General features: G+C 48.6%; 1 protein-coding gene across 2 annotated transcripts in view; it reads left to right on the top strand.

Moving 5' to 3' along the window:
- itgb5 (integrin, beta 5) overlaps nucleotides 1-16,365 on the top strand; it is a 56,778-nt gene extending 40,413 nt beyond the window's left edge. For both annotated transcript variants that reach the window (XM_079254510.1, XM_079254509.1), the window contains 5 exons: nucleotides 7,765-7,987; nucleotides 8,721-8,821; nucleotides 11,117-11,236; nucleotides 13,850-14,016; nucleotides 14,931-16,365. In XM_079254510.1, coding sequence (XP_079110636.1) covers nucleotides 7,765-7,987; nucleotides 8,721-8,821; nucleotides 11,117-11,236; nucleotides 13,850-14,016; nucleotides 14,931-15,026 — 707 coding nt within the window. In that variant the 3' untranslated portion in view covers nucleotides 15,027-16,365. The remainder of the gene's footprint in view (nucleotides 1-7,764; nucleotides 7,988-8,720; nucleotides 8,822-11,116; nucleotides 11,237-13,849; nucleotides 14,017-14,930) is intronic.
- Nucleotides 16,366-16,597: the final 232 nt, after the last annotated feature.

Below are 16,597 nucleotides of genomic sequence, written 5' to 3'. Positions count from 1 at the left end.
TGATTCTACTGTTAAACACTGAACCAAGCGGGTTTTCTGCTTTTATAACGCTGCTTCTCAAACCGGGGGGTGGGGGGGTCTCCATGGTGGTCTTACATTTCTTACATACATTTGAGGGTTTTTATCAGGACTGTCAAACTAAAGCATTAATGCAGAGATAAATCTTTCATTTTAACACATTAATGCATAAAAACAAAGTTATTACTATTTTTATTTTTTTTAAAAAGTGAATTTTGCATCATCAGGGAAAGAAACGGACTTTAGACATGAAGGTTTCTTGTTACCACGGTGATCCAGATCCACCAAAAACCGCTTTATCCTCCTTGTTTTTGAAGATTCGTACATTTAGAGCAGGGATCCCAGTCCTGGTCCTTTAAGGCCGAAGTCCTGCAGGTTTTCTAAGTGTCCCTGCTGCAACACACCTGATTCAAATCAATGTGTATGTAGCAGACATGCGCAGAGCTTGTCTGAGTCTGAGACAGGAGTTTTCCAGCAGTACACCGGTCCTCGAGGACCGGGATTGGTGATGCCTGGTTTAGAGGATAAAACGTGATCAATGACGTATTACCCACTCGGTCGTCATGTTGGGATCGCGAGCATCAGAGCACGTTGTCATGGAAACCATCAGCTGTTTGCACGGCTGTGTCATGTCAAACCGTCTGTCCAGCTGCAACGTGAGCTTTCTGTGATAAGGAACTGCTCCAGCCTCAGATGGGAGTCTTTATCTGCTCTGCGGCGCTGGAGGTCATCGTGCTGAACTCGGTAACCCTCATCAGGAATGTGATGTGGCGGCTCGCTGAAACAGTCCTGGTTCGCCGCGGCTGCAGCGTGTCGGTGTGCAGATTAAAGGTGACCTGCGACGTCTGCAGCTTCGTTCTGATTCGTCGGCCTAGACTCTGCTCTGCCGAGTCCCCGAGTTCCCTGCCGAGTCCCCGAGTTCCCTGCCGACTTCCCTGCCGAGTTCCCTGCCGACTTCCCTGCCGAGTTCCCTGCCAACTTCCCTGCCGAGTCACCGAGTTCCCTGCCGACTTCCCTGCCGAGTTCCCTGCCGACTTCCCTGCCGGGTTTCCGAGTTCCCTGCCGAGTCACCGAGTTCCCTGCCGAGTCACCGACTTCCCTGCTGACTTCCCTGCTGACTTCCCTGCTGACTTCCCTGCCGAGTTCCCTGCCGAGTTCCCTGCCGAGTTCCCTGCCGAGTCACCGAGTTCCCTGCCGACTTCCCTGCCGGGTTTCCGAGTTCCCTGCCGAGTCCCCGAGTTCCCTGCCGAGTCCCCGAGTTCCCTGCCGAGTCCCCTGCCGAGTTCCCTGCCGACTTCCCTGCCGAGTTCCCTGCTGACTTCCCTGCCGAGTCACCGAGTTCCCTGCCGAGTCACCGAGTTCCCTGCCGAGTCACCGAGTTCCCTGCCAACTTCCCTGCCGGGTTTCCGAGTTCCCTGCCGAGTCACCGAGTTCCCTGCCGACTTCCCTGCCGAGTTCCCTGCTGACTTCCCTGCCGAGTTCCCTGCCGAGTCACCGAGTTCCCTGCCGAGTCACCGAGTTCCCTGCCGACTTCCCTGCCGAGTTCCCTGCTGACTTCCCTGCCGAGTTCCCTGCCGAGTCACCGAGTTCCCTGCCGAGTCACCGAGTTCCCTGCTGAGTCACCGAGTTCCCTGCCAACTTCCCTGCCGGGTTTCCGAGTTCCCTGCCGAGTCACCAAGTTCCCTGCCGACTTCCCTGCTGAGTTTCTGAGTTCCCTGCCGAGTCACCGAGTTCCCTGCCGACTTCCCTGCTGAGTTTCTGAGTTCCCTGCCGACTTCCCTGCTGAGTTTCTGAGTTCCCTGCCGAGTCACCGAGTTCCCTGCCGACTTCCCTGCCGAGTCCCCGACTTCCCTGCCGGGTTTCCGAGTTCCCTGCTGAGTCCTCGAGTTCCCTGCCGAGTCCCTGACTTCCCTGTCGGGTTTCCGAGTTCCCTGCCGAGTCCCCGAGTTCCCTGCTGAATTCCTGACTTCCCTGCCGAGTTCCCGACTTCCCTGCTGGTTTTCCGAGTTCCCAAGTTCGTTGCTGAGCTCGCTGCAAAATTCCTGGGTTTGCTGCCGAGTCTGCTGCTGGTTTGCCAGGTTCCCTGCCGAGTTCAGGGAGGTCCAGAAGAAGTTGGAGGGGAAACGTTCTGCGGAAAATTCTGCACGATGATGATGATGTTGCGTAAAGCTGCAGGATTTCTGGGTTTACTATCTGCGACTGGGATTTCTTTAAGCTCTTCTCCACAAACCTGCAGATTCAGGAACACGAGACGCCGTTCAGACTGAAAAACGTGAAGCTGATGAAACCAGTCAGCTGGTTGTCGGGAAGCAGCTCCTCTTTGTCCCCTTCAGAGGGTTTGCTGAAACTTCTCTACTAGTGAATTAAACTTTCCATCTTGTTTGTCCACAGCAGCATGAAAGCATTGATGAAAGGATGAAAGCTCCAGTTCTTCATGCCGCCTCGTACAGAAACCGTACAAAACAAAGCCGGGTGGAGCTGATGGAGAATAATTCTGTTTTGGCCTGCTCCACCTACGGGACGCTTTCATGTTTGTTTTATGATAGAAGCTCTGTTGTCATTGTGCAAGATTACAGTGACCTGTTCACATGGAAAATATGTAAAAAGAATAAATAAAAAGTATTTCTAAATGTTTGTAAGATGAATCTCCGGTCAGAGATGAAGCTGCAGGTGAGGGAATGTGTGTTTCAGACATGTCATGTCCGTTCGGTGTGTGCTAGTCTGAGCCTGCAGGATGTTTACGGCCACATGATGATGATGATGAGCAGAGCTGTAAAAACACGGCGGAGAAGAAGCTGCTGTTCGGGCTTTTCTCTCTGTTTTTCTGATCTTTTTATTAAAACTTCAGGAAACTGTCAGCTTGTGGAAACAGGGTCGAAGAAGTCGTCTTTTAGTGGAAGAGAAGCATCGGCTGAGCTCCATGTTTGGTTTAAATCTGCAGGATTTCAACTAAAAATGATTCATTTACTCATTTCATCTTTACATAATCTGCAAATATTTACTGAAGCCTGTTTAAACGTGACAGTAAAATCCAGAAAGACGCGTGTGAAAGCGTTCGGAGGCAGAGACGCTTTGATCTGAGACGTCCTGGAAGGACAGAAATCTGATCTGGGATCAGTGTTTCAGCTCCTGTGGGTGTTTAAACTCCTCCCAGGTTCCACCTTTTGTGGCTTTTTATTGTTCTGTTTTTAAAGTTTACATTTCTACGAAGCAAAGTCCTGAATGTCTTCAGTTTGTGGACGTTTGGTCTTCGTAGTGGACGCTCCGCTCTGCTTCCAGCGCCTTGAACGCTTCACCAGGTCCTATGGAAGCTCTGGTCAGGCCAGGACGTGCACCGGGCTTGTTGTGCTTCTTGTTTTTGCTCCACCTCTTTGTTTGTTTAATGTACAGCTGCATGTAGAAGCTGAACCCTGGAAATCCTGTCTAGACCCGGCCTTTTGCTGGACAGCCTCATCTGTCTGATTATGAGGCTAAAATGATGTAAAATGAACGTATCAAGCAGCATAAAGAGCAACCAGAACTCTGCTAGACCTCCAGCAACGCTGAGCGCCATCGCTTCCATTGCTTCCATCACCAGCGTCTCTAGAACGGCAGGGTGTAACTGGGATGGTCATGTGACCCTCCAGCTGGTCTACGGAGGTTTTCCAGCGTTTTTATCCGTCCAGGAGGTTTACAATCCAGACACAACATGTAGTGTTTATTCAGAGACTCTAGATGGTAAATCCACCATTATTTATCACATCTTCATCACCATCACTACCATGTTGCTAAGAGACCTCTGTTTTCACCTGGACATGATGATGAAGACACTTCCTGTCAGACTTTCCACCAATCGGAGAGCTTAAAGGGGTGCTATTCTGGTATTTGGAGTTTTCTGAGCTTTCTACAGTGTTACAGTGTTGAATCCTCATCAGACATGTGAACGACACTGTTTTTTATCACCTAAACGCATGTTTGAGTTTGAGTTCCAGCACGCTCTCCGTTGGGTTTCCATGGTGATGAAAAACACGTGGTTTTAGAGTTTTTTATCTACTTGGAAATCCTTGTGACGTCCCGGGGGATAAGGTTCGGTGATTGGTTACCTTCTACTGGTTAACAAGGGCATGTACTGGAGCAGTAAACAGTCCTGTAAACATGGCAGTGCGGTTCGTTAGGAGGGAGCTGGAGAAAAGAACAACATGGCCACGCGGCGTTGGATGAAAAAACCATCAGATGTCTGCGACACGCTCCTCTGGACTGACCAGACCACGACAGTGACCTGCAAGTCCATCCCCCCCCCCCTTACAAGACCTCGTCACCTTGTTGACCTGCCACTGCCTCCACTTCCTTCTCAGGTCGGTAGCCCTCCTTAGTCCCATCCTCTCCCGGCCCGGACCGTCCCATCCTCTCCCGGCCCGGACCGTCCCATCCTCTCCCGGCCCGGACCGTCCCATCCTCTCCCGGTCCGGACCGTCCCACCCTCTCCCGGTCCGGTCCGTCCCACCCTCTCCCGGTCCGGTCCGTCCCACCCTCTCCCGGCCCGGACCGTCCCACCCTCTCCCGGCCCGGACCGTCCCACCCTCTCCCGGTCCGGTCCGTCCCACCCTCTCCCGGCCCGGTCCGTCCCATCCTCTCCCGGTCCGGACCGTCCCACCCTCTCCCGGTCCGGACCGTCCCACCCTCTCCCGGTCCGGACCGTCCCACCCTCTCCCGGCCCGGCCCGTCCCATCCTCTCCCGGTCCGTCCCATCCTCTCCCGGTCCGTCCCATCCTCTCCCGGTCCGGACCGTCCCACCCTCTCCCGGTCCGTCCCACCCTCTCCCGGTCCGGTTCGGACAGTCCGGGCCAGGAAGAACTCTTCAGTTCTGTAATTTTTCTGCTTCAGTAAATGAAAAATGAAACGGTGAAGTTGAGATCTGAGGTCGCCGTTTGTGCTTGAAGACTTCCTGATCAAACTTTTCTCCCATCAGTCTGTAGGAAATGTAAAACGCGTAGCAGAAAGAAAATGGAGTGTGTGTGTGTGTGTGTGTGTGTGTGGGGGGGCGGGGGGGATTATAAAGAGAGGACGGACGCCTCTAACCGCCCACATAAACCTTCCTAGCAGCGGCGTGTTTGCAGAGCTGGTCGCAGCTCGCCAGGACTTGTTGAATAACAGGTCCGTGTGAAAGCAGCTGCACTCGCCTCATCAGTCATCTGAGGACACATTCCCGGCTCTGAAAGCGTGAGTCAGCCGGATGCCGCTCCTCACGGCAGCCTGGCAGATCCAGACTTCCATCGACCGCTCAGTTTTTCCACCTTAAGACCGCTTGGCTCTGCAGAAGAAAGCAAACACAAGCAGGTTTAAAAATAGGATTTACTGCATGTCTGTGTCTGCAGACGGAGTTGCACAACAGCGAGCTGGACGGTTCCTGCTCGCGGTGACCAGGATCTGGGTCTAATCACCCAGCTGAAGGGAAGCGTGGTCTGAACTAATCAGCTGGGAAAGTGCAGAAAACAGAAGCCGCTCCTAAACTCTGATTTCATTTGAGTGACCCAGTTCCTCAAAGTCGTCTCTGCCCAGTTAGATCACCGTTCTGTCCTCACCCTGTTCCCGTTTAACCCTTAAAGTCCAAGTCCGGTTCTGGAGATCGCTTTTCCAACACTCCTGTTGTTCAGCAGCGCAGAGGCCTGATGGCAAGGCGGGTCTCTGCGGGTCGGATCCAGAACGGATCCAGCTAAAGCTCGGTGTCAGAATCCAGTCCTCGAGGGCCGGAATCCGGCAGGTTGTTGTTGTTTCCCGCCACCAACACAGCTGATTCAAATCAATGGATCCAGCAGCTTCTTGTCAACCTGTTTGAATGTCGGTCAGGTGTGTTGGAGCACAGAGACAACAAAAACCTGCAGGATACCGGCCCTCCAGGACTGCAGTTTGACACCCCTGAGCTAAAGATTAATTCATACCGGATGCAGAAGATAGGCGGACAGTTTCGTCCGTCTGCTGTTACTTACAAAACTTAGTCAGTTTTCAGAGAGTTTAGCAGTTCGTTACTTGACGATGCAGAAATCACCAAATAAAAAGAACCAGAAGAAGAAGTTGAGAACACAGAACTTTGTGGTTTCCTTCTTCTTGTGTTTTTGGATTGTTGAAAACAACTTTGTACCGGGAGCAGGGTGACGTCACCTGTAGGTTTCTGAGAAGCTGAATTGAATCTCATTGGGCGGTTCCTACCATCGCCATCTTGGTGCCGACAGCCGCATGGGTGTTCTCTCCCAGAAAAAACAAAAATGGTCAAAGAGTTAAACTGAAAGGGAGGCTGTGGGCGTCATGGTGGATGATTGATACCTCACGAACTCCGATTCTTTGTAGTTAAGACCTGTATGAGCTAACAGGAGCTAACCAGCTAACGGAGGTAAGCGGGCTAAAGCTAAGTCACGTTTTTAAACCGCTAAAAACCGCGGTTGTTCTACGTTCTTCTGACTTGAAGCAGGAGATCGGGTACCTGTCAATTAAGAGGAGACGCCCCTAAATATGCCGAACTTTGAGATTAAATTACTTTTAAATGGGCGAGTTAGAAAAAAATCCAATCCCCCCCACAGTTGTCATGAAGGTAAACCTGACATATTAAACCTAAAATGGATTTTTGTACCAGGCTGTAAACATGTTTATTTCTGCTGTGAAGTTGGTCTTTTTAACATGGGAGTCTATGGGGATTTGCTCTGTTTTGCAGCCCCTAGTGGATGAAGGATGAACTGCAGTTTTAGGCACTTCCAGATTGGCTTCACTTTTAACCGCCGGAGGTTGCCGCTCGGACCCAATACAGCCAATCACAGTGTGAGGAAACATGACATCATCCACAGCAATGGGGTTGTTCTCAGCAGCTTTCTGAAGAGCCTTTAAACTGCTGTTTTTACTGCTGTTTTGGCATCTGCCTGGTGCTGAGATGACGTGCATCCTTCATGCCTTCAAGATACTTTATGAACATAAATATTGTTGATTTTTTTGTTCCAGATATTTACATTAAAGTTCTCAGTGGTGAACGTTTAGTTTGAATCATTTTGGCTGAATTTGGCTTCCGTACGGAGGCCTCGTTCTCTCCTGGGACGACTTCTGTGGACGCTGGAGAGCGATGTTCCGCTCCAACGTTTTATCACCTAAATTTTTACAGTTAAGCATCTGTTAAAGTTCAGCTTCACCTCCATGAGGGGTTTCTTTGAGGCCCCTGTGAGACCACATGCTGCTTTTCACAGCACCTCGGATCCAGATGGGATCTGCTGGAGCCGTCTGCGGCTTCGGGATCTTCTGTCTTCAGGTGTGGATGTCTGCAGCTGCTGCTGCTCGTCCGACACATCGCAGGAATGACGAGTCGTCTCCAGCGCGTCAGGATGAAGCATCCATCCCCGGCGTTCCGCCACTCATGAAAGCGGTCTTTGTGGAGGGTCCAGAGGCAAAATAAGCTTGTCAGCGATGCTTCTTTTATTACAGCTGCTGCTGCTCCTCCATCAAGACTCGTCTTGTGTGGAAGCAGCCTGCAGCAGAGGGGGAGCGCTCGCAGAGGACCGAGACTAATCAGAGTTTCTATAAGACCCAAAGGGACCCGTTAGACCGGCTGGATGGAGTCCAGCTCACATAAGAGCCACTTTGTTCAGCTGCCATTCAGACGGTTTTATCTGTAAACTCACTTCTCCATCCAGCCACATGTTCAGCCTTTGACTGACAGGACATCCAGCTCCTCGTCTCCATAGCAACCTGCACACCAGCTGACTTCCTGTTTGCTCCTGTCGTTGCCAGGTCACGGGGAGTGTCACTGCGGGGAGTGTAAATGCCACGCCGGCTACGTCGGCGACGACTGCAACTGCCCCACCGAGGTGTCGTCCTGCGTGTCGGGCGACGGGAAGATGTGCAGCGGGCGAGGGAGCTGCGAGTGCGGGCGCTGCCAGTGCACCGAGCCGGGAGCGTTCGGGGAAAAATGTGAAAAATGTCCGACCTGTCCTGACGCCTGCGGCACCAAAAGGTAAAAAAAAGAGACGTTGTGGGGAAGTTTTCTGCCAGTTTTAAGTGTTTGTGTTTGACTTTTTCCCTCCAAGCAAGTATTTAAAATGTATTTTTATTTAAAAAAATAATTAATAAAAATCCTTCAATTTCTCTACTTTGGCAGCACAATTACTTTTCATGTCAGGATGATTTAACAATAATTTTTTTTTTTATCCCTTTATCTTTTAAATTTTAAACAGATTTTAATTTAAATTTTTTGCTTTTCGTTTTTTTTTTTACTAATTTTTTTAAAGTTTTATTTTATATCAAATTATTTATGAATTTTATTTCTATGTACTTTTTAAAAAAAATTATTTTATATTTATATGTAATTTTTTTGCATTGAAAATACAATATTAAAATACCTCTCCGGTAAGATTCTTCAAAATGATGCAAATAAATAAGTTGTGAATATAAATTAAATTATTTAACATCTTTAACTACTTTTTTGTCCATTTCATTCTGTAATAATTGACATTTTTCTTTGTCTCTGAAATTAACTCAAGATATAACAGAGATTGTATATTATATAATATTACATTATTGACTTATTTTATATTTCAGCTTCTTGTGGTTGAAATAAGAATTACAAGAATAAACAAAACAAAAAAAAAAAAAACTAAAGAGTTTAAATAAACAAATTTTTTTTCCATTTTCAAAACGATCACATATCCAGTCAAACATGCACTGAAACTTCCTCCGGCTTTCTTCAGGGAATGCATCGAGTGTCGACTTTTCAACTCGGGGAGGCTCGCCGACAACCAGACCTGCCAGCGCCTGTGCCAGGACGAAATCATCACCATGGAAACCCTCAGTGAGTAAACATCTGTTTATTTTATATAAAGTTGTCAGGAAATATGTTTACCTGAAGCATCACATGACCTACCCTGTCTGAAGTGCATCAGACGGCGTACAGGAAGCTCTTCTGTCTGCACGACACCCTTAACCCTTTAGACTCCACTTTTTTTCTCATTTCCACTTATTTCTGCTACTGTTTACTACTACTACTACTACCACTACTACTACCCTCACTAAACCACACGCTACCGTTCCTAACACACCGGTGACGACGTGCATCAAAGCACCAGGAGACGTTGCAGATCTAGAGGAGTTTTAAGGGTTAAGTGTTGCGTTTTCATGCCTTCTTGTCTAAACTGAGCCTGGAGCGTTGAATGAACCGATGGTGACCCTCGTCTGGGCTTGTAGACAAGCTGCTTTTCCTCAGACTGCGAGGGAAGAACTTTGTGGGAATGAATCGGGACATTTGGGGGCGTGGCTCCTCCCACAAAGCAGCGAATTCCAGAAACCGTCAGTCCAAAGGTTCAGAGGGAAACCGCACCTTCGTCAAACAGCGACAGGAAGACTCACAGTAGACTGTCGAGCTGAACCAATCAGGAATGTTCCCCCTAACGCACCTGCCACCAGGTGGGATGGAGCTCCAGGAGCCTCGAACACACTGCAGACTGTGACACCTGTCCAGGTGTTGCTACGCTGCAGCCCTACAGGTTGTCAGTGTTTTCCCGCTCCATCACAACTGACTGGAATGAAACTGATCCAACAGCCTTGAAGTTTTGCGCCGCCTTTGCGTCACTTATGAGCTTTTTGGTGCGTGGTTCCAACAGAGCAGTACCAGCGGACACCACGGGGTGGCAGTGTGGAGCGGTGACGCAGATCTGCAACCAGTGAAAGGAACAGAGAAGAAGAGACGATGTTTTAATGCTGCGTTTGGTTTCAATGGGAGGTCGGAACTCAGAACTGGGAATGACGTCGTAACCAGGTTAAGAAAAGTCATGTGACTAAGTCAGAAAACCAACATGGACGCCGCCAGGATCCACTTTTGTAGATGCTAACATGTTAGCAACTAGGCTGGGCGATATGACCTTTTAGTAATATCCCAATATTTTTATGGCATGTCACGATATACGATGTATATCTGGTGGATCCTAACAGCCATGCCAACCTAGGGGATGATTGACATTTACCCTGTTTATGTCTGTAGAGGGAGCATATTTGTTCGGTGGCCCTGAGATGCAAAACACAACTGCAAAATAAATATAGTTTATTAAAAATTGCTATAGATGCAATCATTGAAAAAAAAAATTAAATACAAAATGTAAAAAACAAACTACATCCCAGGAGAGGCGGGTATAGCACTGGTGGCACATATTTAATTTGTCATTTCATGTTGTTTCATTTGTCGCTGTGGTTTCCACCTTAAGGCCACCGTATATTTGGTTCTTTTACTGGTATCATCTGATCCATTCGTTTTCTACTCATTTCTATTCCCAGTTCAGCGAAGCTGGACTTTTCCCCGCAGTTAGCAGGCGAACTTTTATGAACTTTTTAATTATAATTTTAAGCGAGATTTAGGAAAACTACAACCTGTCCAGGTGTTCCTGCCTCTCATGTTGCTGAGCATCTCTGTTGTCGTTCTGTTGGCGACTTCCTGACAGGAACACATTCCAGCTGCGGAGCTTTCCTCTAGATATCCAAGCTGAGCAGCAGCTGATCATGTTTACAGGTAACGCCAGTTATGTTGCAGATGGACGCCTCTGATTGTCCGCCCACGCACCTGCTGCAAAGCCCCGCCTCTCCCCGCTGATGCTAAATCATCCGAACCCGGCCGTTCAGATCGTTCGGATCGTTCTGGAATGTGGTAATAAAAACACGGCCGTTTATTGGTTCCGCAGAAACTGTTCGGAAACATTCCACATTGGCCCAGATCCGACTGTTTCACAGCATTCCTCGCTCGTTCAGCCGTCTGACCGGCCTTAATGGCGTCCACATGTACATTCCAGATATTTTGTGCATGAAGCAGAGCAGGGAGGGGGGCCGGGACAGCCTGTCCTCCCTCCCTCATGAGGTTTGGGTGAGGAGTGACTGAAAACAAGGAAACCCAGAAAATCAGGGACTCAGTCAGGGAATGTTTGGCTGTGATTTCACCGCTGAGACATTCTGGTTTTGTGACAAATGTTTTCCTCATCTTTAAGAACAACAGAAACCTGCCTGATGCTGAATTTCAGCCCATTCAAAGTGACTGATTTGAAGGTTTTTCTCCCGTTCAGCCGTCTGTCTGTCCTGAAAGTGTTTTTCTTTCTTTTGCTTCCAGGAACGGATGAACCCGGCGCCGTTCTTTGTCTTTACAAGACGGACAACGACTGCGTGATGAAGTTTACGTACTCTGAGCACGCCAGCGGGCAGTCCATCCTCACAGCTCTGAAAGAGCCCGGTGAGTATCCGGACAGACTGGTTTACTGGTTCATCTGAGGAACCAAACTGAACATGATGAACCAGAAGGGTGAAGCTGATGCTTATAGACCACCAACTAGGGATGGGTGGTGAGGTACAAAAGATTTATACAGATAATTACTGGTGTTTGTCACTGTAATAATAAAAATGACGATAAATAAACCAATTTATCCTCATTTTTATCAATAAATCTATCACCAAAATTACACTATGTCCCATGACCTATGGTCATGAGCTGTGGGTCGTGAAATGAAATGAGTTTCCTCCGCAGGGTGGCCGGGCTCTCCCTTAGAGATAGGGTGAGGAGCTCGGTCATCCGGGAGGGGCTCAGAGTAGAGCCGCTGCTCCTTCGCATCGAGAGGAACCAGTTGAGGTGGCTCGGGCATCTGGTCAGGATGCCTCCTGGACCTCCCTGGTGAGGCGTTCCAGGCACGTCCCTCTGGGAGGAGACCCCGGGGAAGACCCAGGACACGCTGGAGGGATTATATCTCTCGGCTGGCCTGGGAACGCCTCGGGATCCCCCCCACAGAGTTGGCAAATGTGGCTGGGGAGAGGGAAGTCTGGGCTTCCCTGCTTAGGCTGCTGCCCCCGCGACCCGACTCCGGATAAGCGGCAGAAGATGGATGGATGGATGAACAACAGTAAATGCTACTAAAAACTCAATTTCTGAGGTCAAACTCCATCATAAAAGGCCATGGGGGTGGGTGTAAGTAAGAAGTTGTCCCAAAAACTGTAAAATGATTCTCTGAACTGCAGCCATGTAAATTAAAATAGTTCTTTGTCATGACTTTACAATGAATAGTAATGACTCTTTGGTATTTAAAAACTCTGAGGTGAGAAAATGATACTCTAGCGTTCTCCATATAAATCTTTCTGTAATAAACGAATGAATAAATCCCATTAATCAGCCTTTACATCACATCATACATTCTAAACGCAGCATCAGGCAAACTCATAACCAGAAGAGTGAAGCAGCAACATGCGTGAACATCGTTTCATCTCTTCGTTTCACTCAATCAGTTAACGCAGGAACGTGCAGCAAAAACCTACTTTCTTTGTCAAACTGGCCCTGATGTCGCCTGTCACATCGGTTTAATGGTGAGAGGAACAGCACCAGATTGGAGACGCTAATCGACTCGGCTTTAACGTCTATGCGCTCCCGCGGCCCTTTGATGCGTTTCTGGCAGACAGTCGCTTTACGGCACAACGCCGGTTTGTGTTTGTGGAGGAATAAACTGGTGTTGCTGTACTTTCTTAGCTCTGTTTGTCTACAAACCTTGCAAATGATAAATTTCTGCTCCGTGTCCGACTTTCTGAACCTGATCCAGATAACGGAGATGGTGGCGCCTCGTCGAAAAGCTGTTCGCTAACTGAGGGTTTTTGTTTTTCGTTTGTTTTGCAAACTTACACATGATCAATGGGAATTTATTGTTTTTATCGTGGGATGACAGTCTTGCCGCGGGGGGGCAGCATATGTAACAATAAATTACAAATATTTTATCGCACATTCCGGCCACCAACCCGACACATACAGACGAAAACATGGAAAATGAATAAAGCAGACCTCCGGCAGGCGGCTGGGGGTTATGAGGACCCCTGAAGTACCTTCCATCACTTTCATGGTTTGAATTATAATACAAGAAATAAATTTGTGACCACAATCACTCTGGTTGACCCCCCACTTCCTTTTACGCATATATAATGAGGCAGATGTGATGTCACGTGACCATAAACTAGTAAATGTACGAGTCCAGAAAACCAGACCGACTTTAAAGACGATGAAGTCTCAGCTGTCTTTTTTATTCTGGAGTTTGTTCATGTTTTGACCTGAAGCGCGAGGTCGAGACTGGAGGAGTTTTTAAAGCCTCACTAGTTGACGATGGTGGATTTTCTCAGCGACGTCAGACCAATTCATCGTCCATCTTCCATCCTGTACGGTGAGATCACCAGAGAGTAAAGGACAGCCATGTCTTGACTCTTGTCTCGTCTTTTCCTCTCTTACTCTGATCGTGTCTTTTCTTTGTTGAATCAATCAGGTTCACGCTCGAAATGATCGATTGTTTATGATCAGTTGCTAGCGTGAAGCAAAACTCAACGTTAACGTCATGCGGCGTCCTGGAGACAAAAGCCTCGACACTGGATGGCGACGTCTCCAGGAAGTGTTTTAAGGGTGGGAAGTTACACAATACATCTTTAATGATGACTGTTTCTTCTCTGAGATCTCTCCAGCCAGTAAAAGTCAGTCTGATGTTGTCTCTTGTCGTTCCTTTCTCTGCCTTACTGTCTGTTTACATTCTAATAAAACGGCCAAAGTGTTGATATCCAGTTGCTAGCGCGGTAACATGAAACCTCGCTGTTACACGATGAGCCGGATTGGGAAATAAAAGTTGTGCAGTGGTTTCTCTGGTTTGGGACCAGGATGGTTCCAGTTTGCAGTAAAAGTCACGACATCAGAAAAAGTGAGAAGTTTATGTAGCGTTGCTTTAATCGCCTCCAAAATGAAGATTTGTACGTTGAATTAGTCTGAAAAGCTTGGTAGAACCTGTGCAGGTTAGCTTTAACGAGCCTGTCTTCATTTCCCCCCCTGCCTCAGAGTGCGGCGAAGGTCCGGACGCCCTCATGGTGCTGCTCGCTGTGGTCGGCAGCATCTTGCTGGTGGGAGTGGTTCTGCTGGCTGTCTGGAAGCTGGTCATCACCGTCCATGACCGCCGAGAGTTCGCCCGCTTCCAGAGTGCACGTTCACGTGCCCGATACGAAATGGTAAGGAAGACTTGGAGTCCGCCCCCCGCCCCACTGGATTACTGGTAAACTGTTACTAACGTTTAGTTAACGAGGCCGGACTAGTGGCCGACAGCGGTATTACACTTCCCAGTTTACGTGTTTTCAGGCCAGTCTCGGTGACGGTTGTGGTTCCAGCTATGGGGGGCCAGAACTACGACACAGGTTAGATTCAGGGACATCTGAGCAAAACATCTGACTGTGTTCTGGTTTTACTTTTCATGCTGGATCAATAAATGAAAATAATCTGTTAAAAATGTCATAAACTTCATTACAGTCGAAATTCATATGCAGGGATGCTAAGTGGATAAAACTGCTCTAAAAGACCCGGAAACGCCTGGAAAAGCCAGTAAAACGGGGTTGCCCCCAGTTCCTCATCTGGTCTGGAACCCGAAGGTCCTACGTTAGGCACTGGTTCTGAACCAGAACTGGAAAAACACAGGGAACAGATCTGGGAACGCAGGTCCTCCAGGTTTTAGGTGCTTCCCTGTAGGATGGTGGCCCTTGAGAACCAGAGACTTAGATCTGGGATAGACTCTGGTCCAAGTCACAGTCAATGTCTCATTTCGCTCCTGCAAGTTTCAGATGTTTCCGGCTCCAACACACCGGATTCAGGTTAAATGGAAAAGTTCTGACCAATCGCGTCGCTGCAGCGGGAAACCTCCTGAACCTGCAGGACAGCGACCCTCGAGGGCCGACTTGGGACCGACGTGTCGTAGAAGTTTGAACTTTCAGCCTGAATCTGCTTCAGATTTTCCCTTTAAGCTGAAATGTCTGTAAAACCAAGGAGGAAGTCTTGTTTGTTTAATCTCAAGATTCCGTTTTCATCATGAAGTTTGTCGACATGTTTCCACGTTTGCTGCAATCTCGTAACGGTGTGCCGTTGTCCCCTGCAGGCCTCCAACCCGCTGTACAAGCAGCCCGTCTCCACACACTTCGTAGAAACGGACTTCAGCATGTTTGGCAAGTCCTACAACGGCGGGGTCCACTGATCCCTCGGCTCAGGGCGCGGCAGGACCGGTCCCACAAGCAGATCCCCGGAGGAAGGCAACGGCGGCCTGAGCGCCCGCCGACGGAACACTGAGGAGTCCCAAGGAGGGACGCACGGCCTTTCTGTGGAGCTGGGAGCAGCCAAACCTCCTCGGCCTCTGCAGAGGAACTCGGACAAGCTGCAGGCTTGTATTTGTATATTTTTATAAACACTAAAGATGCGTTTGTAGTAGGAACTGTTCCCGCAGCAGGACTCTGAGCTGCAGCACATATTTCACATGGTAAAAGCACGTCTCTGAGCGTTCGGTACTAATATTCACTCAGCAATAGGCTCCCTGTTGGCACACAGGACATCAGTCAGATCCTGGAAAAATCCACATTTCTTTGTCTGAATGAGTTTATAAGTGTGTAAACGGCTGCGGTTGCACCCCCCTTCTCTACACCTGCACCTCGTACGATGATGATGCTGACTTCTTCACCCTGCTTCTCAAACTTTTCCTAAATACTGAAAATCATAAATATGAATTTTTTCTTAATTTGAAATTTAATAAATAAATGGTTCGTAAAACAACAAAAAAAAAAAAAGTCAAAGTACAGCTTGCAGGTTAACAACCGCACTGACAAGTGTAGAAACGCATGTAGAGGAAATTAAATCCATTTCTGCCGTGAAGGAGCCGATTGGTCAGCAGGAGGGAGACGTTGGCCAGTTTCACACAAATCTGGATTAAAATTCATTTTCATGCTCAGATTGACGAAAAGCAGCATCAAAAGGACAGAAGTGAAGTTGAAACGTTCAGGAGTAAAACAGAAATATTGGCAGCCAATCACTGTGTTTGTCTGTATCCTAGCAACCTGTTGCCGACGGAGACCATCAGTAGAAGCAGCTTCACAGGTCAAACATCTGAAATCTCGTCTCCACACCTGAACGCTGCATCAGCTCAGCCGGTCTTTCCTCATGATGGACCTCATTGGTCCTGCTACGTCCAATCAGGCGGAACTGTGGTTTGTCTCAACCAATCAGCATCGTTTTGGTCGTTAAACCAGATCTGATGACACGAATCATCACATTGTTGGTCGGAGACGACTGCGGTGTCTGTGGGAGTGGATGTAAACAGTTTCCAGGGGTATAAATCCTCCATCATGGCTCCCACAGGAGGAGGCGGGGCCTGAGCCGTCGTCTTCCATCTGACAGCTGGAGTGGTCGGTCTGGGATGCTCTGAGGCCACATCTCGGAGTGTGTGGGTGGGTGTGTGTGTGTGTAGATATGACACGGTGTGTATATAAAGTTCTGGTTTGGTTCCCTGATGAAACCGCCATGATGTAACCTCACAAATAAACCTGCTTCAGTCAAACGTCTCGTCTTCATGACTTTGTCTCGTCTGCATGAAGGAGCTGCGATGCAACACAGGAACGTCCCGACGGCGATTTACCCCGAATTCAGCCTCGTCCTCTAGTTTCCAACTAATCCGCACAGAGAACGGGCTGTTTGTGTGTCTGTCCACGCCCGCTCCACGGTTTACCTCGCGCCCGCTCCACGGTTTACCTCACGCCCACTCCCCGGTTTACCTCACGC

This window comes from Telmatherina bonti (assembly GCF_933228915.1).
Source record: "Telmatherina bonti genome assembly, chromosome: 15".
Taxonomy (NCBI): domain Eukaryota; kingdom Metazoa; phylum Chordata; class Actinopteri; order Atheriniformes; family Telmatherinidae; genus Telmatherina; species Telmatherina bonti.
Note: the sequence above shows the minus strand (reverse complement) of the source record. Positions and strands in the feature narration are given on the sequence as shown.